This window comes from Moschus berezovskii, chromosome 12 (assembly GCF_049115385.1).
Source record: "Moschus berezovskii isolate FMDL1 chromosome 12, NW_MosBer_1.0, whole genome shotgun sequence".
Classification (NCBI taxonomy): Eukaryota; Metazoa; Chordata; class Mammalia; order Artiodactyla; family Moschidae; genus Moschus; species Moschus berezovskii.
In genome coordinates this window covers 34,629,556-34,657,155 of record NC_142471.1, presented here as the reverse complement: position 1 = coordinate 34,657,155, position 27,600 = coordinate 34,629,556, and the positions used below count along the sequence as shown (strand labels likewise).

General features: G+C 45.0%; 1 protein-coding gene across 3 annotated transcripts in view; it reads left to right on the top strand.

Moving 5' to 3' along the window:
* Positions 1 to 2,976: 2,976 nt before the first annotated feature.
* Positions 2,977 to 27,600, top strand: part of POLR3A (RNA polymerase III subunit A) — a 47,119-nt gene continuing 22,495 nt past the window's right edge. Inside the window, exons 1-15 of one of the 3 annotated variants that reach the window (XR_008685796.2) lie at positions 2,977 to 3,174; positions 6,578 to 6,713; positions 7,018 to 7,155; positions 7,667 to 7,838; positions 7,973 to 8,127; positions 15,746 to 15,985; positions 16,100 to 16,262; positions 16,440 to 16,576; positions 18,281 to 18,384; positions 19,176 to 19,317; positions 21,576 to 21,716; positions 22,690 to 22,759; positions 23,121 to 23,248; positions 23,417 to 23,555; positions 25,324 to 25,488. Coding sequence is in view for 2 of the 3 variants with exons in the window: in XM_055425360.2 (XP_055281335.1) it covers positions 3,131 to 3,174; positions 6,578 to 6,713; positions 7,018 to 7,155; positions 7,667 to 7,838; positions 7,973 to 8,127; positions 15,746 to 15,985; positions 16,100 to 16,262; positions 16,440 to 16,576; positions 18,281 to 18,384; positions 19,176 to 19,317; positions 21,576 to 21,716; positions 22,690 to 22,759; positions 23,121 to 23,248; positions 23,417 to 23,555; positions 25,324 to 25,488 (2,074 nt within the window). In the remaining variant the exon portion in view is untranslated. The remainder of the gene's footprint in view (positions 3,175 to 6,577; positions 6,714 to 7,017; positions 7,156 to 7,666; positions 7,839 to 7,972; positions 8,128 to 15,745; positions 15,986 to 16,099; positions 16,263 to 16,439; positions 16,577 to 18,280; positions 18,385 to 19,175; positions 19,318 to 21,575; positions 21,717 to 22,689; positions 22,760 to 23,120; positions 23,249 to 23,416; positions 23,556 to 25,323; positions 25,489 to 27,600) is intronic. The other 2 variants (XM_055425360.2, XM_055425361.2) reach the window with 2 other exon arrangements.

Below are 27,600 nucleotides of genomic sequence, written 5' to 3'. Positions count from 1 at the left end.
GGACGGCGCCGACGTGGGGGCGTGGCCGGACCGTGAGGCCGACCTCGCCAATGCCTGTTCGAAAGTGCTTAAGATCTGATCTCTGTGGTCTTCCGCCACACCCGCCAGAACTGGGACTGGCCAATCCCGAGGGCGAACAGTTTAGACGGAGTAGATTTATGCTCGGAGAAGGCAATGGCAAGCCACTCCAGTACTATTGCCTAGAAAATCCCATGGATGGAGGAGCCTGGTAGGCTGCAGTCCGTGGGGTCGCTAAGGGTCGGACACGACTGAGCGACTTCACTTTCACTTTTCACTTTCCACTTCCACACATTGGAGAAGGAAATGGCAACCCACTCCAGTGTTCTTGCCTGGAGAATCCCAGGGACGGGGGAGCCTGGTGGGCTTCCGTCTATGGGGTCACACAGAGTCGGACACGACTGAAGTGACTTAGCAGCAGCAGCAGCAGATTTATGCTAGCACATGTTCCACTTCGATTCATTATTTTGGACTGTCTAAAACTTAAACCAGATTAAAAATTAAATCCCCTCCACCCGCGTTGCTGCTGCTGCTGCTAAGTCGCTTCAGTCGTGTCCGACTCTGTGCGACCCCATAGACGGCAGCCCACCAGGCTCCCCCGTCCCTGGGATTCTCCAGGCAAGAACACTGGAGTGGGTTGCCATTTCTTCTCTCAATGCATGAATGTGAAAAGTCAAGGTGAAGTCGTTCAGTCGTGTCCGACCCTCAGCAACCCCATGGACTGCAGCCCACCAGGCTCCTCTGTTCATGGGCTTTTCCAGGCAAGAGTACTGGAGTGGGGTGCCATTGCCACCTGCGTTCAGTTCAGTTCAGTCTCTCAGTCGTGTCCGACTCTCCGCGACCCCATGAATCACAGCACGCCAGGCCTCCCTGTCCATCACCAACTCCCGGAGTTCAGTCAAACTCATGGCCACAGAGTCGGTGATGCCATCCAGCCAGCTCATTCTCCGTCGTCCCCTTCTCCTCCCGCCCCCAACCTTTCCCAGCATCAGACTCTTTTCCAGTGAGTCAACTCGTCGCATGAGGTGGCCAAAGTATTGCAGTTTCAGCTTCAGCATCAGTCCTTCCAATGAACACCCAGGATCGATCCCCCTTAGAATGGACTGGTTGGATCTCCTTGCGGTACAAGGGACTCTCAAGAGTCTTCTCCAACACCACAGTTCAAAAGCATTAATTCTTCGGCGATCAGCTTTCTTCACAGTCCAATTCTCACATCCATACATGACCATGGGAAAAAACATAGCCTTGACTAGACGGACCTTGGTTGGCAAAGTAATGTCTCTGCTTTTTAATATAGTATCAAGGTTGGTCATAACTTTCCTTCCAAGGAGTAAGCGTCTTTTAATTTCCTGGCTGCAATCAGCATCCGCAGTGATTTTGGAGCCCAAAAACATAAAGTCTGACACTGTTTCCACTGTTTTTCCATCTATTTCCCATGAAGTGATGGGACCAGATGCCATGATCTTTGTTTTCTGAATGTTGAGCTTCAAGCCAACCTTTTCACTCTCCTCTTTCACTTTCATCAAGAGGCTTTTGAGTTCCTCTTCACTTTCTGCCATAAGGGTAGTGTCATCTGCATATCTGAGGTTATTGATATTTCTCCCAGCAATCTTGATTCCAGCTTGTGCTTCTTCTAACCCGCGTTAGCGGTTGGTAAAGCTGGAAGGCATCCTTAGCGGTCCCGTTGACCAGTCTCCTCATTTTACCGCTGGGGAAATTGCAGAACTGACTCAAAACCTTTTGTTATTTCAAGTACGCAGACCTGACCGTTGCTATTATTTTTGTGAGATTAGAGAATCAGATTGTCAATTTTTTTTTTCCAAAACTTTGTCTTTTCATGAAAATCTTAGTCCCTACAAAAGTGAGCTTTTTTTTGGTAAAGTTGTTTATTTTAATTGGAGGCTAATTACTTTACAATATTGTAGTGGTTTTTGCCATACAGGCCACATGAATCAGGTATGGGTGTATATGTGTCCCCCATCCTGAACCCCCCTCCCACCTTCCTCCCCATCCCAACCCTCAGGGTTAAAAGTGAGCTTTTAATCAGTTCAATTCAGTCGCTCAGTTGTGTCCGACTCTGCGACCCCACGAACCACAGCACGCCAGGTCTCCCTGTCCATTTCGAACTCCCAAGTCCATTGAGTCAGTGAGAGCATCCAGCCATCTCATCCTCTGTGGTTCTTTTCTCCTCCTGCCCTCAATCTTTCCCAGCATCAGGGTCTTTTCAAATGAGTCAGCTCTGCACATCAGGTGGCCAGAGTATTGGAGTTTCAGCTTCAACATCAGTCCTTCCAATGAACACCCAGGACTGATCTCCTTGCAGTCCAAAGGACTCTCAAGAGTCTTCTCCAACACACAACTCCACAGTTCCAAAGCATCAATTCTTCGGTGCTCAGCTTTCTTTATAGTTTTAATAAGTATTTGTTATTTGAAATTTGTCCGTTGATTACACGGAGACAGACGTGTAGCAATAAAATGAAGAGAGCAGGTTCAGAGAGAGACAGACCAATAAAGCAGAACTAGTTCGGAAATGGGAGAAGGCAATGGCAAGCCACTCCAGTACTCTTGCTTGGAGAATCCCATGGATGGAGGAGCCTGGTAGGCTGCAGTCCATGGGGTCGCTAAGGGTCGAACACGACTGAGCGACTTCACTTTCACTTTTCACTTTCACACATTGGAGAAGGAAATGGCAACCCACTCCAGTGTTCTTGCCTGGAGAATCCCAGGGACGGGGGAGCCTGGTGGGTTTCCATCTATGGGGTCACACAGAGTCGGACACGACTGAAGTGACTCAGCACCAGCAGCAGCAGCAGCAGTTCGGAAATGGAACTTGGATAATACAGCTCGGGCCTCGAGGCGGTTTCAACGAGGTGCCGCCAGATGGCGGTATGGAGAAAAGGCGAGAAGCTGCGTACCTGGAGCCTCTCTTGACAGACTCGCGCTAGCGAGTAGCGGAAGTGGGGGCGGGCACGTGGGGCGTGCTACGGTGGCCGAAAATATGCCGCAGGTGTGTTAGCAGCCGGTGAAGAAGCAGCCCCTGGTGGTACGGAGAACATCGTGTTTCTAATCCAGTTCCACGAGTCTATAAGAGGGAGCCCCGGCAGCCGTCACCATGGTGAAGGAGCAGTTCCGGGAGACAGATGTGGCCAAGAAAATGTAAGATGGAGCCAAAATCCCCAAAGGGCAGAGAAATTAGGGGTAAAGGAATCCAAGGTCAGGGGTCTTGGGTCTCGAAGCGTCATAGCTGAGGGTCAGTTGGAAGGAAAGGACCAAGAATGAGTGGGAGGTGTGGGCACAGCTCAGGAGTATCAGGTTAGATTAATGAATATTGATTGGGCAGAGGGTATTTCAGCATTTGGGGAACAGTAGGCCAGGGGTGTTCCTTTGGGTTTCGGCAGAGAATGGGAGATGTGGTGGGAATCTTGGCGATAACGTACACCCTGGGTCGAAGCTAGAGTTTTCCTGAGGTCAGATGATGACCCCTTTCTGCGAATCTTTGGTCACTGCAGCTTGGGAAGCAACCTGGGGTGGGGACTCATTTTGCTGCAGAACACGTGACACGGAGGTAATATTTGTTGACTAAAAGAATGGAATTAACAGGTAGAAAGCTTTGTCACACGGACATGGATAGCAGTCTCAAAAATGAGGTGAAATTTAATAGGTCACAGCCTCTCCTTAGAACTTCCAGTAAAGAAAGAAACCAATCGTTGTTGCAGGAGACATTTAGTTGAGGAGGGTACTGTGTGCTGGGCCCGGTGATAGGCATTAGAGATGTGACATGAGGAAGACCTGACTGCTTAGTCTAATTGGAGAAGGTAGGCAAGTCAACGGTTGAGCTGGACAAGTGCAAGGACAAGGGTTGGCACCAATGGGAAAGGGGTTCAGACGGAAGAAAGCAAACCAAACAGCCTTCTTCCAGGAGCATAGAGGAGGGAGACATTACAGTGATGAGAAGAAAGCTGATTTTGAAGCTTTGTTCCAAAGTCATCTTGCAGGCAGTGAGGGTTTTTGTTTTTTTTTTTTTGGTCAATTGAAGTATAGTTGATTTACAACGTTGTGTTAGTTATATGCATGTGTGCTCACTCACTTCACTCGTGTCTGAGTCTTTTCGAACTGCCTGCATGGTAACCCACCAGGCTCCTCTGTCATGGGATTCTGTAGGCAGGAATACTGGAGTGGGTTGTGTGCCCTCCTCCAGGGGATCTTCGGGACCCAGAGATCGAACCCACGTCTCCTGCAGTTCCTGCAATGCAGACACTCTTTTTTAGAATCTATAAGGGAAAAGAATCTAAAAAAGAATACGTATATGTAATCTAGGAAAAAATATATATGTATAAAATAACATAACATGCTTACAATAGATATAAGAAATAATACGTATAATATCTGTTAAAGAATCTAAAAACTATACCTTTTATTATATATATACCATGTGTTATTTTATACACATGTTCTTTTTTTAGATTATATATTCATATTATTTTTTAGATTCTTTTATAGGTTATACAAAATATTAAGTATACATTTCTGTGCCATACAGTAGCTTCTTGTTGGGTATCTGTTTTAAATATAGTAAGTATATTTTCATGTCAAACTCCTAATTTATCTCCACCACCCCCACCTGCCACTTTGGTAACTATAGTTTGTTTGCTGTGTGGGGGGGGTCTGTTTCTCTTTTGTAAATAAGTTCATTTGTATCTTTTTCTCCCCCACATATAAACAATATCATATGACATTTATCTTTCTCTGTCCAGCTTACTTAGTATGGTAGTCTCTAGAGCGATCCATGTTACAGAAAATGGCACTGTTTCTTTTTTATGGTGTGTGTGTGGTTTATGTGTATATACTTACACACACACCACATCTTATCCATGCATCTGTTGATGGACTTTTAGGTTGCTTCCATGTCTTGGCTGTCGTCAGTAGAGCTGCAGTGAACATTGAGGTGTCGCTTTTCAAATTGTAGTTTTCTCCAGGTATATATGCCCAGGAGTGGGCTTGCTGGATCATACAGTAACTCTTTTTAGTTTTTAAAGGAACTTCCGTACTTTTCTGTATACTGGTTGTACCAATTTACACTCCCACCAACAGTGAATGAGGGTTCCTTTTTCTCCACACACTCCGCAGCATTCATTATTTGTAGAATTTTTGTTGATGGCCATTCTCTCGGTTGAGGGGTGTGAAATTGACAGTTTTGGTAGCGATGGGTAAGGGAGAGATGAGATTGATGCACAGAATTTCTTACTTGGGTGACTGTGTGGAGGTTGCCATTCACTGGAATGGGAAACATGCCTCTTTCCTGGGTAAATTATCCCAGGTGGTCCCTCCAAACCCATCCCAACCCCCAACTATATTCAGATGTAGATATAATCTGTTTTCCTCTGACCACCTGAGTGACTCTATTAAAATGCAAATTAGATCCCCGACACTTCAGTTTGAACTCTTCAAGCAGCTTTCCCTTGGACTAACATTTAAATTGCCTGTCAGAGTTCCCAGGCCCTCCTAGAGCTGGTCTTTGCATACCTCACTGACTTTTTCTTGTACCATTAGCCTTCTGTGCTCTACGCTACTGATTTCATTTGGTGCCTTGAAAATGCCAGGCTTGAACTGGCTCTGGAACCCTTGCCCTAGTTAAGCTGTACTTCCTATGCATGACTTCTTGATCATCTTATGATTGGCGCCCTCTGATTCAGAATTCAGCTGAAATGTCAATTTTCCAGACTTTCTGACCACATAACATAGTCTTGTCAAACTCTCCCCTACGCTTCAGCTTTTTCAGTCTTTGCATCTGTTCACTTTTCAGTCTTTGCATCTGTTCACTTTTGTGAATCTGTTTGTTTATTCTGTCTTGCCCTCCATGAAACTGAGCCCCATGTTGGCAGGGAGTTTGTCTTGTCTAACCTGTACCCTCAGCCCCTCAGGATGGTGCCTGGCACATCGTAAACCCCCAGTTTGTTGGGAAAATGAACAAAGGAACAGATTTGGGAGAGAAAGTGCCGAGTTTAGGTACTTGTGTAACTATCCAAAGGAGGTATGTGTATGATCTCCGGCTGGGTCGGAATGGTTGGCCTACAAATAGAGATTAGACAGACACCACTCGGGAAGAAGGTGTAGAATGCAAGGAGGAAGGGGGTTGTAACCCCAGGTAAGGAGAAAAGCCAACATCTAAGAGAGGGCAGTAGAAGAGGCCGCAAAAGAAACTTAAGATGTAACAGCCAGAGAGGGGAAAAAACTCAAAGCATAGATGGTGTTACCAAAGCCAAGGAAAGAAATTATTGCAAGATAAGGGGTGAAGAGGTTACCGTCAGCGCTACAGAGAGAGGTTAAAATGAAATTATTCCCAGATTTAGCAGCAAGGAGGTAGGTCCAACTGGTGAGCGCCATCCTTAGATAATGAAGGTGAGAGCAAGTCAGCAGGACGGAGGAACGTTTAGTAATGAGAGCGCAGAGCCTGTCAGGCGTGGGAAGGATGTGGTTGCTTATGGTGGGTCACATGCATAAATGCTCTTCCTGGTAAGTGGTTTTGATGTAACTGTTCCCCTATCTCTTTCCATTCCAGAAGCCACATCTGTTTTGGAATGAAGTCAGCCGAGGAGATGCGCCAGCAGGCACACATCCAGGTTGTGAGTAAGAACCTGTACAGCCAGGACAACAACCACGCCCCACTGCTCTACGGGGTGCTTGACCACAGGATGGTAAGACCTCCTGCCCTTTGTGGTGCCGTGTGTTTTGACTGGCTGGTGAAACTGGTGACTTTCCGAATAGGAAGAAGCCAGGTCTTCCTTCCACCTCCCCGCTTCCCCACACACATGCCCCCTTTGGACAGTTACACAAGTACCCAAACCCCAGCATATCTTAGGGGCTCCAGCCTTCCTTGGTCCAGTGAACATGAATACCCTGCACCTTCCCAGGTGATTCTGACTCTGGGTGCCCTGGCCACCTCTGAGGGCTCGTCCCAGTTTCGTCTCCACTGATTATTGATCATACTTGTATTCACAGGGTACAAGTGAGAAGGACCGTCCTTGTGAAACCTGTGGGAAGAACCTGGCTGACTGTCTGGGCCACTATGGGTACATTGACCTGGAGCTGCCGTGTTTTCACGTGGGGTACTTCCGAGCAGTGATAGGCATCTTACAGGTAAGCGTGTGTGCTCATCTCCGTGCAGTGACTCCATCTCCCTGAACGTTACTGACCCAGGGACATGAGAGTGAGCTTGGTGGGGGATACACGTAGGGAACATTTTTGTACTAAACATGTAATATTTGTTTTGTTTGAGGGGTTTGTTTTTTTGTTTTGGTTTGGTTTTTGTGGCATAATATTTCATCCTGCAATAAGTTAAATTGCTTAAAGATTCTTTTTCCTTGATTTTCCTTGAGTAGGTTGTAGATATATATTGTAAAAAAAATAATAATAATTCAGGCAGTACGAGCACAAGAAAGGGAATAAAGCTAACAGAAACCCCCCCTGCCGGCTGTGTCTGCAGCCAGCATTCTGGTGAACATGGGCTGCTCTAGGCATGTCTTCCTGTAGATCCGTGCATGTAGTTAAGTGTCCTGGACAAGGGGTGGATGCAGCTTTTTTTTTAAAAAAAAAGAAAATACATTTTCATCCTCTCATCCTTTTATCTGTTTTGTTTAATTTTCAAAAGATGATCTGTAAAACCTGCTGCCACATCATGCTGTCCCAGGAGGAGAAGAAGCAGTTTCTAGATTATCTAAAGAGGCCCGGCCTGACCTACCTCCAGAAGCGAGGGCTAAAGAAGAAAATCTCTGACAAGTGCCGGAAAAAGAACACGTGCCATCACTGCGGCGCCTTCAATGGTGAGCCAGATGCATGTCTTGTCTTTCATCGCGATGGCAGTTTCCGTAGCTGCATTTCCTGGATCGCAACCTCAGACCAGCCTAACCAAGAACCTGATTTTTCCAACCATGGTGAAATGGATTAACTTTTACAGGTACTGTCAAGAAATGCGGGTTACTGAAGATAATCCATGAGAAATACAAGACCAACAAGAAAGTGGTGGATCCCATCGTATCAAGTTTCCTTCAGTCCTTTGAAACCGCCATAGAGCATAACAAAGAAGTAGAGCCTCTGCTGGGAAGGGCGCAGGTGAGCCTACCCATGCCTGCCTCCCTCTGTCCACATCACACATTGTTTCCTACCCTCTGGGTACACCCTTCCTCCAGAACAGGAGGTCCACTGGGGTTAGATCTCCAGGGATACTTCACATGACAGGTATTCACCTGGCACTCGGTTTATTGTGAGCTATCCTCGTAACTAACACGTGTTTAATTATATAGGTAACACATTACATTTTCATTGTAGAAGATTGTAAAAGCATAGCTGTGTACAGCATACACTGAGGGATCCTGTTTCTCACATGGATGCGTCTTTAATAGAATTTGTAGGTAATTTCCATCGCTTTACCTGGCACAAACTTAATTAGTAGGATTTTATGAAGTGTCTTGTTCTACCTTGTTCTGAATTCAATTAGTACTTAAGTCATATGGTACCTTCTAGAATTGATAGTCGGAGAAGGCAATGGCAAGCCACTCCAGTACTCTTGCCTAGAAAATCCCATGGACAGAGGAGCCTGGTAGGCTGCAGTTCATGGGGTCGCTACGAGTCAGACATGACTGAGCGACTTCACTTTCACTTTTCACTTTCACACATTGGAGAAGGAAATGGCAACCCACTCCAGTGTTCTTGCCTGGAGAATCCCAAGGATGGGGGAGCCTGGTGGGCTGCCGTCTATGGGATCACACAGAGTCGAACATGACTGAAGTGACTTAGCAGCAGCAGCAGAATTGATAGTATACAAAATGAACAGTTAAGTGGCCTCTGAATACCAAACTGTCAGACCTGAAGGGAGCATCGGGAACCACAAGGCAGTGGGCCTGCACCCAGGAATCCCACAGTTTTAAAGGTACCGTAGGACATTAATCCATGAAAACATAGCCAATACCGTGGGATGCAGTGCTGACTGTCACAGGAATGGAAGGGACAGGAAGGAGTGGGAAATCGGGGGGCTTGGTTAGGGAGGACTGTGAGGAAAGGTGTGGTTTGTGGTGGTCCTTAAAGCTGAGTAGGGTTTAGAGAGTCTAGGGCAGTGCACCTGCCATGTCCAGAAGACTGTGTTGGGGCGCCTCCTGAAGCCAGGTTCTGTTCAAAGGCCCCAGCATTTTGCTAACAACAGCACCTTGCGCTTAGTGACTGCTGTTACCTTCCGCTGTCGGTCCACGTTCTTTCCGTGGGTCGCCTTATACCTTATCCTGACAGCAACCTGTGAGGCCGTGTCGGCCAAGAGAGCAGTAAGTGGCAGAGGGGGAGTCCTCGCTGATTCCACTGGGGCTCAGGCCTGTGCTGGAGAAAAGACAGACAGCTGACCCCACTTTGTCACAGTCCTCTCAGTCTGGAGAATGTGGAGCCATTGAGGTTTTAAGCAAGGGAGGAACGTAAATAATGACATTTTAGAACAGCCTGACTGCTCAAAAGACACCGTAACAAAAATGAAAAACCAGGTCACAGGCTGGGAGCAAATACTCACCTTTCATGTGTCTGACGAAGGACTCTCATGTCCGGAATATAAAGTCCTGATTTTTAAAAGTGGAAGCAAGACTTGAATAGGCACTTCACAAAAGGATATATTCAAACAGCCAATCAATAGATGAAAAGTTCCACATTGTTAGTCATCAGGAAAATACTAAATAAAACACACACCCTCTTAGAAAAATTAAATGTAAAACAACTGAAAACCAAGTGCTGGCAAGGATCTGAAGCAACTGGCACTCCTGTATCAATAGTAACCTTGTAAAATGTTTGCACCACTCTGAAATTCCTTGCAAAGTAAGACCTGCACTTACCATATGATCTAGGAGCTTTATTCTTGGGTATGTGGTGGTGATGGAATTCCAGTTGAGCTATTTCAAGTCTTGAAAGATGATGCTGTGAAAGTGCTGCACTCAATATGCCAGCAGATTTGGAAAACTCAGCAGTGGCCACAGGACTGGAAGAGGTCAGTCTTCATTCCAATCCCAAAGAAAGGCAATGCCAAAGAATGCTCAAACTACCGCACAATTGCACTCATCTCACACGCTAGTAAAGTCATGCTCAAAATTCTCCAAGCCAGGCTTCAGCAGTATGTAAACCGTGAACTCCCAGATGTTCAAGCAGGTTTTAGAAAAGGCAGAGGCACCAGAGATCAAATTGCCAACATCCGCTGGATCATGGAGAAAGCAAGAGAGTTTCAGAAAAACATCTATTTCTGCTTCATTGACTATGCCAAAGCCTTTGACTGTGTGGATCACAATAAACTGTGGAACATTCTGAAAGAGATGGGAATCCCAGACCACCTGACCTGCCTCTTGAGAAACCTGTATGCAGGTCAGGAAGCAACAGTTAGAACCGGTCATGGAACAACAGACTGGTTCCAAATAGGAAAAGGAGTGCGTCAAGGTTGTATATTGTCACCTTGCTTATTTAACTTATATGCAGAGTACATCATGAGGAACGCTGGGCTGGAAGAAGCACAAGCTGGAATCAAGATTGCTGGGAGAAATATCAATAACCTCAGATATGCAGATGACACTACCCTTATGGCAGAAAGTGAAGAGGAACTCAAAAGCCTCTTGATGAAAGTGAAAGAGGAGAGTGAAAAGGTTGGCTTGAAGCTCAACATTCAGAAAACAAAGATCATGGCATCTGGTCCCATCACTTCATGGGAAATAGATGGAAAAACAGTGGAAACAGTGTCAGACTTTGTTTTTTTGGGCTCCAAAATCACTGCAGATGCTGATTGCAGCCATGAAATTAAAAGACGCTTGCTCCTTGGAAGGAAAGTTATGACCAACCTTAATAGTATATTAAAAAGCAGAGACATTACTTTGCCGACCAAGGTCCGTCTAGTCAAGGCAATGGTTTTTCCCGTGGTCATGTATGGATGTGAGAGTTGGACTGTGAAGAAGGCTGATCGCCGAAGAATCGATGCTTTTGAACTGTGGTGTTGGAGAAGACTCTTGAGAGTCCCTTATACTGCAAGGAGATCCAACCAGTCCATTCTAAAGGAGATCAATCCTGGATGTTCATTGGAGGGACTGATGCTAAAGCTGAAACTCCAATACTTTGGCCACCTCATGAGACGAGTTGACTCACTGGAAAAGACTCTGATGCTGGGAAAGGTTGGGGGCGGGAGGAGAAGGGGACGACGGAGAATGAGATGGCTGGATGGCATCACCGACTCTGTGGACATGAGTTTGAGTGTACTCCGGGAGTTGGTGATGGACAGGGAGGCCTGGCGTGCTGTGATTCATGGGGTCGCGGAGAGTCGGACACGACTGAGCGACTGAACTGACTGAACTGAACTGAACTGATGTACCCAAGAGGGATAAGTGAATATGTCCACAAAAATATTTATGCAAGTATGTTCATGGCAGCTTCATGAATAAAAGCCAGAATTAGAAACAACCCAGATGCCCGTCAACAGGAGAATGTGCAAACTCTCATAGATCCATACAGTGGAATACTGTCCCGGAATGAAAGAATCAAGCTGACACGCACAGCCTGGCTGAATCGCAGAATTCTACTGAGAGGAGGCAGCCTTATATGAGAGTCCAGAGCGTGCGATTGCATTTAGATCAAGTCCAAGAACAGGCCAGACTGACCTGGGGTGGGGGCTTAGTACTAATGAGAAAGGGGTGTCAGGGTATTTTCTGGAGAGGGGTACACGTTCTTCCTCCTGATTTGAACGGTGGTGTATATGTACCTGTGTGAAAATTTAGCCATCTCTCTCTAAGATTTGTGCAGTTTTCTATTATATATAAGTTATGCCTTGATTTGGGGAGTGAGATATAAAAAGAAAGCAGGTCCTGACCCTGGGCAGTGACAATGAAGCCAGAGGTCAGTGTGCAGTCAGAATGGATGGTAACTGATGACCAGCCACTGTGGCGGCAGGCGTGAGAGGAGGCGGTCAGGCAGGCAGGTGTCCGTGCCCCGGCGTCTGGTGGTCCCCCTGGACTGCCATGATGGGGGACGGCATCAGCTGTGCCTCCCAGTGGAGACGTCTTCAAGTTCCTGCAGAGGAAGTGAAGGTGCAGGCTGAGAAAGCTGAGCTTGTCCTCCTACCAGCGTGAGTGTAGAGGAATTCCACCCTCCAGGCTGACAGCTGTGCAGAAAGCATTCAGTGAGTCTGAGGGCTGCCCAGCTTCCCTGGGTGTGGCCTTAGTTGCAGCCTCCTGTACATTCCCTCTGCTGCCCCTAGATCAGCCTCCCTGATGCCCGTCACCACTTTCCCCTGCCAACTCTATGCCTGGGCCACTGAGGCCACTGTCCTTACCTGCAGAGGACCAAGTCTCCTCTGCTCCCCACACCCTCTGCAGTAGTGTTGTCTAGGGCCTAGGAGGCATCTTGTTTGGAAAAGTGTCTTAAGTCAGAGGTCCCCAACTTCCAGGCCATGGACTAATACCTTCTTCAAGATCAGCAGTGGCATTAGATTAGAAATAAAGCACACAATAAATGTAGTGTGCTTGAATCATCCCCAAATCATCCCCTTCAGCCCAGCTCCATGAAAAAGTTGTCTTCCATGAAATCAGTCCCTGGTGCCAGAAGGTTGGGGACCACTGTCCTGAGTGACTGAGCCCAGGAGGTAACTTCCTCCCACTTAGGAGTCACCTGTCTAGTGTGTCCATCTTGCCTCTCTGTGTCCCCCACTGGCACCACCTCTCTGCCCACCCCAGCCCATGTGACCCAGGCGACACCCTCAATGTGATTTAGGGTGGTGATGGTTGAGAGCTTTGGGGCTTCCCAGGTGGCTCAGTGGTAAAGAATCTGCCTGCCAATGCAGGAGACTCATGTTTGATCCCTGGATCAGGAAGATCCCCTGGAGGAGGAAATGGCAACCCACTCCAATATTCATGCTGGGAAAATCCCAAGGACAGAGAAGCCATAAGGTTACAAAGAGTCAGACATGACTGAAGTGACTTAGCACGCATGCACACTGCCGCTTACTTTATGATTTTAGACACGTGACCCAACCTGGACTTGAGTTTCCACAACTATAAAACAGGAATTATAAGAGTGTCTGCTTTAGGGCTATTATGAGGGGTAAAAGATGGATTCCAGATCAGATGCTTAGCAAATAGCAATTGCTTCAAGCATGTGACCCAGTTACTGTGGTATCCTTATTACTAATGTTCCTGTATTAACAGAAATAATGATGGAGGGGTAAGGCTTCTTCCTTTTCTTATTTGTGTGTCCCTTCAGCTTAACAGAGCCTCTGCTCCCTCCCTCACCCGAATCCCCCATCCCTGGGCTTCCATCAGGCTCCTCTGCTCTCTGCAGCACACCCCCAACCCCAGTCTTCACCTTTCCCTCAACCGCATGTACATTTGCTATGCCTCCTGCACCTCTTGTGTTCTGTCTTATATTTCTGCTAGTTTCTTGCACTTTAGTCCCTCACAAGATCCCTTTTTCTGAGGTCCTGTTTGATGCCAATCACAGTGCTTGGAGTAGTGGCAGGTCCTCCCAAGATTATCAGTTGGTCCTGGTTTTTCTTGTGCCACAGGTGAGAGCACAACATGAGTTCATCATTTGCCTGATTCCAAGCAGTCCCTCCTTAGAGAGGGCCACTTAGTCACGAAAGTAAACAAAGAATTGTTATGTTTACCTTTTATTAAGACAGGCAGCAAAAAGGTGTCTCATTAATCTCAGGATGGTCCATGTCCTGACCTGGTGCTTCCCTGGTGACTCCGACAGTAAAGAGTCTGCCTGCAGTGTGGGAGACCCAGGTTTGATCCCTGGGTCTAGAACATCCCCTGGAGAAAGGAATGGCAACCTGCTCCAGAATTCTTGCCTGGGAAATCCCACGGACAGAGGAACCTGGCAGGCAACAGTCCATGGGGGTACAAAGAGTCAGATATGACTGAGCGACTTTCACTTACTGACATGTGTACCTGCTTATTGAATTTTCAGGAATGTGGAGCCCCATGCCTTTACAGGAGGCACAACATGATTGAAGTGGAAGAGACCTCAGAGCTGTGGTTCTTGACCTTTTGTGGGCCACAGACGCCTTTAGGAATTGGACAGAAACTCTGGACTCTACTCCCAGAGGGCTGATGTGTATCCACTCCTGTTTTAGTACAAGTCCAGGGGTTGGTAGGCCTGCAGATAAGGTCTCTCCGTAATGACGTCATCCCTGCAGACTGAGTGCCAGTCCTCAGCCGTGTCGGCTCATCACCACCCGCGGCAGCCACACGCCGTAGCTAGAGAGCTTGGGCTGTTAGGGTATTCTGCCTTGTACACATCTGGGCTCTGCTCTCCTGTCCATCGGTCCCTGACTTCTGTTTCCTGGTATTTAACAGTAAGTCAGCGGCCTCTTCCTCGTGCCTCTGGGGATGCGCTTGTTCTTACGACTCTTGCTGAGAACTGGTTTCCAGACTCTTGCCAGTCTTCCTGCCCTCCTGGACGGCCTGCAGCTCCATAATGTTCTCGTCCAGGACTGACTGGTACTACAGGCGACATCTCACCTTCCTCCCGTTCTAGAACTTCGTTAGATTTAAACTTCCTCCTCCCTGACTGTTTCTGATGGCAGTGAGGTGCCCATTGCTGGGAGATGGGAGCCAAGGACATGCATTGTTCTCTGGACAGGGGCCTGGACTCGAAAGCCTCTGGTGAGAGTCCTTCCTTCTGCCCCGCCACACTGCCATCTCCTCTAGGACAGGACCATGGAAACTTCTCCTTTGGTAGTGTTCTAAGAGCTGATCATTTTTCTTAACTTTGTTCCCCATTTCATTAAGTTATGTATGGCAAATTGTACTTACAGCATAGTCTCAGTCACAGTCTTTGATCCCAAGAAAATTTAATAACCAGCATTTTTACAGCATGGCGCCTCTGTTATGTGAAGTTAATACAAAGACAATACAAGTTCATTACAGAAAGGTGAAATGTAAAAAAAGAAGCAAAATGATAATCCAACTCAGCTAAAGATGGCCCTGTTCACACCTTGGTAAACTCTTCCATTTCCTCTTTTCTGTAGATGTACATCTTTGCCCAAATTAGATCACATTGTAAACATACCTATCTCATTTATCAATATTTTGTGAACACCTTTCATTGCATAAGCCACATTTTTGTGTCTTCATTTTTTTTCTTTAAACAACTTCATAGTTTTCTACATATGAATGTACCATGATTTTATCTGGCCAGTAACCTGTCAGGTTGTTAGCAGCTTTCACAATTAAAATCTGCTTTAGTGAACATTCTTATAGCTAAATCTTTGTTAATTTCTAAAATCATACCCTTTGAAAAAATTAAGTGGAATTATTGGCTTAAATTACTGGAATGAAAGTCATGCGCATTTTTAGGGCTCTTGCAATATAGCAAATTATCAGAAGCCTTTGTCATCCCTTGTACATATTTTCAGTTAAGCGGTTAGAGCAGAGGTCTCCAGCTCCTGGGCCATGGACCAGTACTGGTCAGAGGCCTGTTAGCAACCGGGCGCACGAAAGGTGAGCAGCGGGCAAGTGAAGCTTCATCTGCTGCTCCCCATCCCTGGCAGTACTGCCTGAACCATCTCCCCCTTCCCACCGCCGTGGAAAAAGTATCTTCCACAAAATCAGTTTCTGGTGCCAAGAAGGTTGGGTACTGCTGGGTGAGGGGGCGTGGAGAAGTAAACCTTTTCCTAAGCTGTGAAAAAAAACTAAGCTCTATCTCTGCTCTTCCGTCCTTTCCATAGGAAAACTTGAATCCCTTAGTAGTTTTGAATTTATTTAAACGCATCCCAGCTGAAGACATCCCTCTACTTCTGATGAATCCGGAAGCTGGAAAGCCCTCCGATTTGATTCTCACTCGGCTCTTAGTGCCCCCTCTGTGTATCAGACCCTCTGTCGTGAGCGATTTGAAGTCTGGCACCAATGAAGACGATCTGACGATGAAGTTGACAGAAATCATTTTCCTGAATGACGTCATTAAAAAGGTCAGCACTTCCCATTAGCATTTCCAAACTCCAGGTTTTGGAGTATATCCATGCAAACAGAAGTGTCTGATGGAGAAAGTCAAACTGACCAGGCTTGCTTCTGCTCATTCTTAGCATCGGATATCAGGAGCTAAGACCCAGATGATCATGGAAGACTGGGACTTCCTGCAGCTGCAGTGCGCCCTCTACATCAACAGCGAGCTCTCGGGCATTCCCCTCAATATGGCACCCAAGAAATGGACCAGAGGGTTTGTCCAGCGCCTGAAGGGAAAGCAGGGTACGTGTCCACCTGTGTGTGCAGAAGACAGTCTGCTGCCTTTGGTTCATTTTGGGGAATGTATGTCCAGTTTATCTAGTTGGAGATCGCAGTCTTTCCTTGGCCTTTCTGGTCACATTGCTTCCAAATAGCACACATTGTACCCTGGAGACTTATGATATATTTTTTTTTATTTAGGTCGATTCAGAGGCAATCTCTCAGGAAAGAGGGTGGATTTTTCTGGTAGAACAGTCATCTCACCTGACCCCAACCTCCGAATTGATGAGGTAGCTGTGCCAGTTCATGTGGCCAAAATTCTAACATTTCCTGAGAAGGTAAGTACATTGAGTTGCTCAGTATTTTGTCTGAATCCAGTGTTTTTATGTTAGGTTCTGAGATTCCAAACAATCTCAACAGCAGGAAACCCCCAGTAACCCACCCAACCCACAGTTTGGCATGTGTGTGTTTGTTTCACACGTGTGTCACTGTATACAACATCTACAGCATGTACACAGTTGTGTTTGCCTTTATATTTAAATACTCAGATATGCATTAAACATTCAAGTCTACTTTTTTTCCATCTTTGATATTTTTCTGTGCTAGTTCATACCTCGTGCTTTAAATAACTAAATGATAAACATCCACACCTAGTTAATTTTCTTGCGATGAGTTAAAACATTAGAATTTTTAAAACATTAGAATCACTGACTCAAAGACTCTGAATATTAAAAAGCTGTTGATACATAACCAGAAAGGCTGTACCACTTTACACTGAGTTCATACTCGTCGTGAGTGTAAATAAACTGGTATTTATAGTATTTTCTTTTTTAACTGAGGTGTAGATAATTGAAGGCAATGGCAAGCCACTCCAGTACTGTTGCCTGGAAAATCCCATGGATGGAGGAGCCTGGTAGGCTGCAGTCCATGGGGTCGCTAAGGGTCGGACATGACTGAGCGACTTCACTTTCACTTTTCACTTTCACACATTGGAGAAGGAAATGGCAACCCACTCCAGTGTTCTTGCCTGGAGAATTCCAGGGACGGGGGAGCCTGGTGGGCTTCCATCTATGGGGTCACACAGAGTCGGAGACGACTGAAGTGACTTAGCAGCAGCAGCAGCAGATAATTGAAAGACTTGATAACAGGAAGATAGTGATTGGCTTTGACTTTGCTCTTGAAATTCATAATTAGCCCAGACCATAGGTGCTTCTGGTAAAGCTTGTATAAAAAGTATCCTTAGTTGGGACTTCCCTGGTGGTCCAGTGGTTAAGAATCTACCTTCCAATGCAGGGGACACAGGTTCAGTCCCTGATCAGGCAACTAAGATCCCACATGCTCCAAGGCAGCTAACCTTGCACACACCTCAAGGAAGAGCTGCAGCAGAGACCCAGTGCAGTCAGAATTAAAAAAAAAAAAAATAGTGTCCTTGGATGAGTTGAAGTTCCTTCTCTGAGACCGTGCCCCACAAGACTGTTGTCCAGTAGGCTGCAGGACATGGTGGTGTAGTCCAGGACCTGCTGTTCTGGCGTTAACAGCGTTTAAACCTTAGATGCCCATGGTAAATTATTGCAGATGAAGCTGCCACCTGTTTTTAGGATCACAGAATATGCTGAAAGGTCCCTGCAGATCAGTCCAGCCCAGTCGCTTTATCAGTAGAGAAACCAAAGGTCAGTAACAGACCTGGCCCTTCCACCCAGCAAGTGAGTGACCAAATTCAGACGTGAACCGTTGTTGTCCTTACACTGAAGACCTTGGCAGCAGCGTGCCGTAGGTATCTCTGTTCTCCTAGAATTACACAAGGGGTTCAGTTATGCTTTTTTTTCTCCTGGCCCCCGCAAGTGGCATGCAGGATCTTGGTTCCCTGACCAGCGATCAAACCCATTCCCCATGCCGTGGAAGTGCAGAGTCCTAGCACTGGACCACCAGGGAAATGCCCTAGAATCACTTAAAGGAGGTAGAGACAGACTCAGTTCAGTACAGCATGCTAGCGTATCGAAACCTAACGGCGCCTCATTCTGTTTTATATTGTGGTCCTCCAGGTGAACAAAGCAAACATCCACTTTTTGAGGAAACTGGTTCGAAATGGCCCTGAAGTTCACCCAGGAGCCAATTTCATTCAGCAGAGACACACGCAGATGAAAAGGTAATGCTTTCACAGTATGGTTGGATGTAATTATCTCCTTGTGACCAAGCTCACTGTTGCCATACTCAGCCGCAGAATGCCGTCCAAAGTACAATTACCGTGATATTTTAACATGTGGAAAACACCTGTTTAAATTGCAGTTAGCCTTGGTACGTTTTCTTTCCTCTGCTGGTTCTTTGAATGTATGACCAGTGTTCATTTATTCTATAGCATTTAAGTTTGGCATTGGGCTGTGAAAGCAGATCATTCTCTGGGTCACCTGGATGCTCTGGGGTTGCCTCAGTGCACTCATAACCCAGGAGGCACACATTTTGCCAGTTCTAGCTTTTCACAGCGACATGAGCTGATCACCAGTGCTTTTCGTCTCATGAAATTCAAACATCACTAGGGCGCTGTGCGAGAAGCTAGTTTATTACTCAGTTATGACTCTAAGACATACTTTCATCATAGTTGGACATTTCTAAAATTAAGAGGTGTCATACAATCAATTTGTTGTAGTTTAGGGACTTCCCTGGTGGTCCATTGGTTAGGGCTTGGCACTTTCACTCCCGGGGGTCAGGGCTTAATCCCTGTTTGGGGAACTAGGATCCCACAGACCACTTGGCATGGCTAAAAAATAAAGTTAGGAAAACAATTTTGTTGTTGTTACAGTAGTGTAATTGACAGTGGAGAGAGGTACCTTAAATTCAGTGGAACATGGTCATTTTAGAGACCAAATCTTGTTATGAAGAGGGAGAAACTTGCTGAGGAAACTTTGTTCTCACAGGTTATGTCCATTATTGTATGTTAAGGTTTCTGAAATACGGGAACAGAGAAAAGATGGCCCAGGAGCTCAAGTTCGGGGACATTGTGGAGAGGCACCTCATAGATGGAGACGTGGTCCTATTCAACCGGCAGCCCTCGCTGCACAAACTGAGCATCATGGCACACCTGGTGAGCAGGAGACTGGTGTTTATATCTGCTGGGTGGAACTCTGCTGTGTGTGCCATGCTAAAACTCCAGACATCTAAAATTTAAATTGCCAGTGATCTCAAATTTTCATAACTTTTGGTTTTCCTCTTCTCTTCCATTTTAGTTTGAGTGAAACTCTTCAATTTCAAGCTTCCCTTCAATGTTTTTAATATTTATAACATACTATTCACACAACAGTGAAACAGGAACTAATTGAAAATTAGTATGAAAGTGACTACTGTGATTTCACTTGCAAACAACATAGATGCATATCTGTGTGTGCACAAAATTATGTAAAATAGACATGGCAGAAAATTGACTTGATTTAAAACAGCATATTAACTAAGGAACTAAAATGCTTACAGGATTTTTCTTTGCAGTCGTCCTCCAGCTAAGACCTGAACGCATATTTTTTGGAGCAGTTTGCTTTGCAACAACAGCAGTTTCCTTTTCTAGAGATTTCAAATGGAAATAAGATGCAACTCCAATTTGTTAAATATTCATAAATTCTCCTATATGAAAAACCATTAAATCCCTGAGCATTTGCAAACAGGCTCCTAAGGTAGTGTTTAAACAGACTCCTAAGGTAGTGTTTTTCTAGATTATTTTTTCCAGCAGTTTTTGGAAACATTACATCAATCTTTTTGCTCAATGGCAGAAATACCAAAGATACATTTTATGATTATGGAGCTCTAGGAGGTGAACAAAAGCCTTCCCTTTCTGGAAACTTGGCCCATTTAACATAGAAACATTTTTATTTGAAAACTTTCAAATATATACAAAAGTAGAAAGAGTAATGTGATGAACTCACATATTCCCATCCTTTATATTCAGTAATTTTCAAAATTTTGCCAGACTGGTTTTCTTGCTCCCTTTTTCCTTTGATGAAACCAGATGCTATGTCTTTTTTTCCATGTGTATTTAGCTTCTGCAAAACACACATAGGTACCGTGCCATTATCACACCTCACCAAAATGAAGTCATTGTTTGGTATTGTCTAGTACCCCATCCGGAGAAGGCAATGGCAAGCCACTCCAGTACTATTGCCTAGAAAATTCCATGGATGGAGAAGCCTGGTAGGCTGCAGTCTGTGGGGTCGCTAAGGGTCGGACACGACTGAGCGACTTCACTTTCGCTTTTCATTTTCACACAGTGGAGAAGGAAATGGCAACCCACTCCAGTGTTCTTGTCTGGAGAATCCCAGGGACGGGGGAGCCTGGTGGGCTTCCGTCTGTGGGGTCACACAGAGTCGGACACGACTGAAGTGACTTAGCAGCAGCAGCAGCAGCAGTACCCCATCCATAGTCAGATTGCCCCACGTGTCTCAAAAATATTTTTGCAGCTAGTTTGTTCAAAGTGAGATCTAAAATCTACACATTTAATTGGTGTATGTCTTAAGCCCCTATTAATCTAGTACAGTCCTCCCTCCTCCTCTTAATTTCAGTGTCATGTTTGAAAACACCAGTCATTTGTCCTGAAGAACGCTGCACGTTTTTCATTTGTCTGCCTGTGTGTGGCAGTAAGGGTTCCTTCATGCTTTATTGTTTTCATTTAAACTGGAAATAAGCTCTCAAAGCATAATCAGATTCAAATTCAACTTTTTGGCAGTAATAGCTCATAGGTGGTGCTGGCTACGTCCTCTTGCCCCATTTCAGGAGGTGCACGCTGGCTGGCTGGCTGTCTTAGCCATGCTAAGAAAGTGAGAGAGTGAGATGCCTCGACGTGGTGCCTGCCTTGCAAAATTCCTTATCAAAGACTCTTGAGAATCCCTGGGACTGCAAGGAGGTCAAACCAGTCAATCCTAAAGGAAATCAGTCCTGAATATTCACTGGAGGGACTGTGCTGAAGCTGAAGCTCCAATACTTTGGCCACCTGATGTGAAAAACTAACTCATTGGAAAAGACTCTCATGCTGGGAAAGATTGAAGGCAGAAGAGGATGAGATGGTTGGATGGTATCACCGATTCAATGGACACGAGTTTGAGCAAGTTGCAGGAGTTGGTGATGGACAGGGAACCCTGGCGTGCTGTAGTCCATGGGGTTGCAAAGAGTCAGACACAACTGAGCAACTGAACTGAACTAATGACCTCATCCATACCAGAACATACTAGGAATTTTCTTCCTTAATGTAAAGTGTCCAGTTCTGCAGGAAGCCTTTTTTTAAAAAATAATGCGACTAAGAAGCTTTTGAATAGATGACTTATGTCCTTTTCCTGATTTGCTTTGTTTTGTATTCCACAGGCCAGGGTCAAGCCCCACCGGACTTTCAGATTTAATGAGTGTGTCTGTACACCCTACAATGCGGATTTTGATGGAGATGAAATGAACCTTCATCTTCCTCAAACAGAAGAAGCTAAAGCAGAAGCCCTTGTTCTCATGGGGGTATGTAGGGTGGTGCCGCCCAACTCCTGAGAAAAATCTCCTTAAAAGGAGAAGGGAAACAAATCTTGTTTGAAAACACCCCATAGTTTGTAAGGGAGTTAGTTTCTCTCATAGGTGGGGAGTTGAATGGACTGGGTATCTTCGGACCTGTAATGTGGGTTCCTAGGAGAATATATACACATGAGCACCAGTTATGAAAGGTAAAACAGGGGTGTGTCAGAAACTTGACTGTTGGATATCATGGTCTGTTATACTTCAGATAAAGGATTTGAGCAGATGCACCTTTTTTTCCCCTTTTGGCTGTGCCAAGCGGCTGCTTACAGGATCTTAGTTCCCCGACCAGGGATTGAACCCACACCCTCAGCAGTGAAAGCACAGAGTGCTCACCACTGGGCCACCAGCGAGTCCCTGAGCAAATGCACCTTGATGTACACAACCTTCTTTAAATTGGGTACTTATGCAGGGAGCAACTAGCGCCCGATTTTGCCAGTGTGGGCACTCATTACATTTTGATGATTAATGAATGCTGATGTTCAAACTTAGTGTCGCAACCAAGAGAAACTTGACCATTCTGCCATTATTGTAACTAGTGTGGAATTGATTCACTTCAAAGATAACACAGTGCTACTCATCATTCATAGAAGGAAATTTGCTTTGGAGGAGAGCATTTATAATTACACTAACATGTTTCACCCAAAGAGTTCTTTATAAGAATGCAGAACAACTCCACACAGTATTTATACCTAGGGACCTCTGAGGTCAATCTTGCTGGTATTTTTTTCTTCTCCCTTTGACAGATGAAGGCACTAGATGTTAGTCACAAAGCTGCAGTTAAGAACCCCCAGCTTCTGGTTCACAGCCTCACCTTCCTGCTGCTCTTCATTTATCCATAACCATTAAGAGTGTTTGTGGTGAAGATTGGGGGCCGCATCATGCATCCAAACATGGCTTACTGTGTTCCTTTTTCCTTCAGACTAAAGCAAACCTTGTAACACCAAGAAATGGAGAACCACTGATTGCTGCTATTCAGGATTTTCTGACAGGTGGGTTTTGTGGAATTTACTTGAAAAGAGACTTTGGAACATGAGGATTCTCTGTTACGTGTTTACTTGGCCACTTGAAAGGCTGTGTAATTCTGTTGTTTGTTTACTGAGTGTGATTGTGTTAAGGAACCATACACGAGATATCTTTTACTTTTTAAGTGCTAGGGACATGGCGACGAGTAAAACAGTCCCTTTCCTTGTGGAGCGTGGATTCTTGTTGGAAGAGAAAAGCAAGCAACAGCCGTGTTTTACCTCACTCTTTTAGTAACAGTCCATCTTTATTTTTAAAGTTGAAACGTTGTGATTTTTCTCACAATTTCGTTCCTTTCCTTTGTTTTATGTTCTTTCTTAACATCCTCAGGTGCCTATCTCCTCACTCTTAAGGATACTTTCTTTGACCGAGCCAAAGCTTGTCAGATCATCGCTTCAATACTAGTGGGCAAGGATGAGAAAATTAAAGTTCGTCTCCCACCGCCTACAATACTAAAGGTTTGTGCAGGAGCTGTGACTGTGTCTGTACGGGTGCACCAGTGGTCTCATGTACTCCCGCCAGTGCCAAGTAGGCTTGCGACCGCTGTACCATCTTGGCTCATTGGTGTGAAGGGCAGGTGAGACCAGGCTCGGCCCACTGACACTCTGGCTTCTCTCCTCCTTCAGCCTGTCACCCTGTGGACGGGAAAGCAGATCTTCAGTGTCATCCTCAGACCCAGCGATGACAATCCAGTGAGGGCCAACCTCCGAACCAAGGGCAAGCAGTACTGCGGCAGAGGAGAGGACCTCTGTGTCAACGACTCCTGTGAGTGAAAGCAGCAGGCTGGGGCCGGGGCTCAGGAGGGCAAGCGGCCAGCAGTTCCCTTCGCTTTGCCAGTAGATCCTGTGTTTCTCTAAGGCCTTAGGCAGGAAGTTTGTTCTTGGGGGAAATGCAGCTGGTGTTTCTCCAGAAGGTAGAGGTCATGTGGACACATGACCAACCCAGCGGTTAGAATGTTCTTCTCCACATGTTTTGTCTCAGGTGACTTGTTTCTACCAATTAATGCAAATTCGTTTCTTCTTTCCCTGTTGTTGGTTTGTGTGTGTGTGTTTTGCTGTACAAGGGTCTTATTATTTAAGGCTTATAATTTATTATTTTATGTCCAAAAGTGTGTTCGTTGTCTAAAAGTATGACTAAAAGTATAAGTAAGTGGGTTTCCCAAGTGGCTCAGTGGTAAAGAATCTGCTTGCCAATGCAGGAGACATGGGAAACGGGTTGAATTTCTGGGTCAGAAACATCTCCAGGAGGAAGAAATGGCAACCCACTCAGTATTCTTGCCTGGAAAATCCCACGGCCAGAGGAGCCTGGTGGGCTATGGTTCATTGGATCACCAAGAGTCAAACACACGTGAGCGATGGAGCACACATACATGACTAAAAAGTATTACTGAAAAGGCTAATTTTTTTACCTGCCTCACCTGGTCAGTGGATGTTTTGGTCACATGTAGATCAGGTGTAACAGTGCTGTGTTGTGCTAAGTCATTCAGTCGTGTCTGACTCTTTGCGATCCTATGGACTGTAGCCCACCAGGCTCCCCTGTCCATGGGATTCTCTTGGCAAGAACACTGTAGTGGGATGCCATTTCCTTCTCAAGGGGGTCTTCCTGACCCAGGGACCGAACCTGTGGCTCTAGTCTCCTGCATTGGCAGGCAAGCACTTTACCACTAACGCCACCTGGAAGCCCCAGGTGTAACAGTGAGAACATTTAAATATGAGTCCTCTGAGTCCCCTAGACTGATTCAGCCCAGAGTGTGTTCCCCAGACCGATGCCATTCAGGCAGCATTTGCTTTCTGGGTCTCAGGCTGCTGACAGGCGGTTCCCCAGCAGACTGTTTTGAGTAACACTGATATAGAATGGCTAGCAAGGCTTTGTGACGAGAGGTGGATCTGCAGGCCTCTATAGTGATGACTGAACCACAAAGATTCTCTGAAGGTCAAGGATTCTCTGCCCTCTCATGATGAATAAATATTTTGAAGAGCACTGATTTTTTTTCTCCACCCCCCCACCAGGTTTACAACCGTTGTTTCATAAATGTACTCCCTGGTCTTTAATGTATTTTGGCTTCTTGTTTTATATTGTGTTTTTGTTTCTAGATACAAATTTCATTTTATTGTTTAGGTTTTTCATGATGGAACCACTGCTAGTTTTCAATGTCTTAGTGAATAACAAAGTGCTTTATAAGCAACACTTTGTTGTCCATGATTGAATTGGTGCTCAAAACATCCCCGTCACATAAAGATGGCAAGAGCTTGATATATACTGTCATCCACCTATCATAGATAAAGACGATGAGAGTCAACTAATACCTTTCAGAGTCAGGACTGTAGGGTAACGAACTAGACCTTTCCTGCTTTTCAGAAGTTCCTAGATTTCTCCTTTTCCCCCCCTCAAAAAGAAATTTTTTGAGAGCATTTCTGTTTGCTCTGCTCTAACTTAAAAATAAACAAATTTTCTCAACTGCCTTAAATTCATTTTGAAATGAGGCAAAGTAACAGATAATCATTTGTGTGAGTCCATAATCTTTTCCTTCCAGACGTCACAATCCAGAACAGTGAGCTGATGAGTGGCAGCATGGACAAAGGAACACTGGGATCAGGATCCAAGAACAACATTTTTTACATTTTGCTGCGAGACTGGGGGCAGAATGAAGCTGCTGATGCGATGTCACGGCTTGCCAGGCTGGCTCCCGTCTACTTGTGTGAGTGTCTTAGCGTCTTTGTTTTATTACTATAGGTTATTGATGTTTTAGGGGTTTCTTTTACTATTTCATCCCCCTGCCCCAAACACATACAAACACAAAGAAAAGGATACTTGTTCCAGGCTAAGCCATTTATGCTTTTCTTAATGAAATAAACTTGATGCTGACCAATTTGACTAAAGATTCGAATTTGCTTTACAGTTCTCTTCTCAAAAGCTACAGTAGCTCCCTAAAGCCCATGAGATACATGGGTTTTTACATAAAGGGCCTTCATGGGCTGCTGCCAAGGTAGGCTGTGCAAAATTGTCACCCTCTGGTTCTTCCACAGTTCAGCCCTACCTGCTGACTTTATTTCCCTACTGTCCTTGTACACTAGGGCAGGAGATTTTCTTTACACGCCCAGAATATATTTAGTCTACTCTTATACTTGACTCTTTGGGTGGGTGTAGAATTCTAGACTGAATGTTATTTTCCCTGAGAATTTTGAAAGTATTGCTCTACTCTGTTCTTTCGGGGTTGCTGTAAAATGTATTTCCCTTCTAATTCCCAACTTTTTGTATTTGAATTGTCTTTTTTTTAAATTGCAGTATCCAATTTTTGAGTAATCCAGTTTAGTTTACCCAGTCATATACATATATGCATTCTTTTTTTTTAACTTTCTTTTCCATTGTGGGTTTTTACAGGATACTGAATATAACTCCCTGAGCTATACATTAGGACCTTGCTTATCCTGAGTTGTCTTTTTATTCTGGAAGGTTTGAGAATCCTCTTTGTTTCTGGCATTCTGAAAGTTCACAGTGATGCAGCCTTGGGATGTTTATCATTCATTGTGCTGAGCGCTCTGCAAACTCTCTCAATATGCAACATGTGTCCTTCGGTTCTGGAAATTTTCTTGTGCTTTTTCTGATCATATTCTCTCTTTTACTTTCTCCGTTCTTGCTTTTTGGAATTTCTGTTAATTGTCTGGTAGAGTTCTTGGAGTGATTCTCTAATTTTCTCTTTTTCACTGTTGTCCGTTTATTTGTTTTTGGATTCAGTTTTTAACACTGTTTTGTTTTAATTTTTCATTATCATATATTTAATTTCTAGCCATTGTTCTTATTTGCCAGTAGTTGTTTTCTCTTTGTTTCCTTCTTTTCTTTCTTTTCTTTTTAAGAGTTCCTATTGATGCTCAAATATCTCTTCTATAGCACTCTGTTTCCCACAGGGGGAAGGGCCTGAGGCCTCTTTTTTTATAGACAGACCTCAGAGACGTTGCAGGATTGGTTCTAGACCACCATGATGAAGCATATATAACAAGCAACTCATATGAATATTTTGTTTTCCCAGTGCATAAAGAACTTGCTTGTACTATACTGTAGTCTTATTAAGTGTGCAATAGTATTGTGTGTTAACATGTTGTTGTTCAATCGCTAATCTACGTCTGACTCTTTGTGACTCATGGACTGTAGCACGCCAGGCTTCCCTGTGTTTCCCAGAGTTTGCTCAGATTCTTGTCCATTGAATCAGTGATACTATCTAACCATCTTATCCTCTGCCACCCTCTTTTTCTTTTGCCTTCAGTTTTTGCCAGCATCAGGGTCTTTTCCAATGAGTCAGCTCTTCATATCAGGTGGCCAAAGTATTGGAGCTTCAGCTTTAGTATCAATCCTTCCAGTGAATGTTCAGGATTGATTTCCTTTAGGATTGATCGGTTTGATCTCCTTGCAGTCCACCAGACTCTAAACAGTCTTCTCCAACACCAGTTCGAAGGCATCAATTCTTCAGTGCTCAGCCTTCTTTGTGATCCACCACTCACATCCATACATGGCTACTAGAAAAACCATAGTTTTGATTATATAGACATTTGTCAGCAAAGTGATGTCTTTGCTTTTTAATATGTTGTCTAGGTGTGTCATAGCTTTTCTTCCAAGGAGCAGGTGTCTTAATTTCATGGCTGCAGTCACCATCCACGGTGATCTTGAATCCAAGAAAATAAAATCTGTCACTGCTTTCACTTTTTCTCCGTTTGCCGTGAAGTGATGGGATCGGATACATTGATCTTATTGTCTTACATGTACACACCTTAATAAAAAAAAGACTTTATTGCTGAAAAATGCTAATCATTTGAGC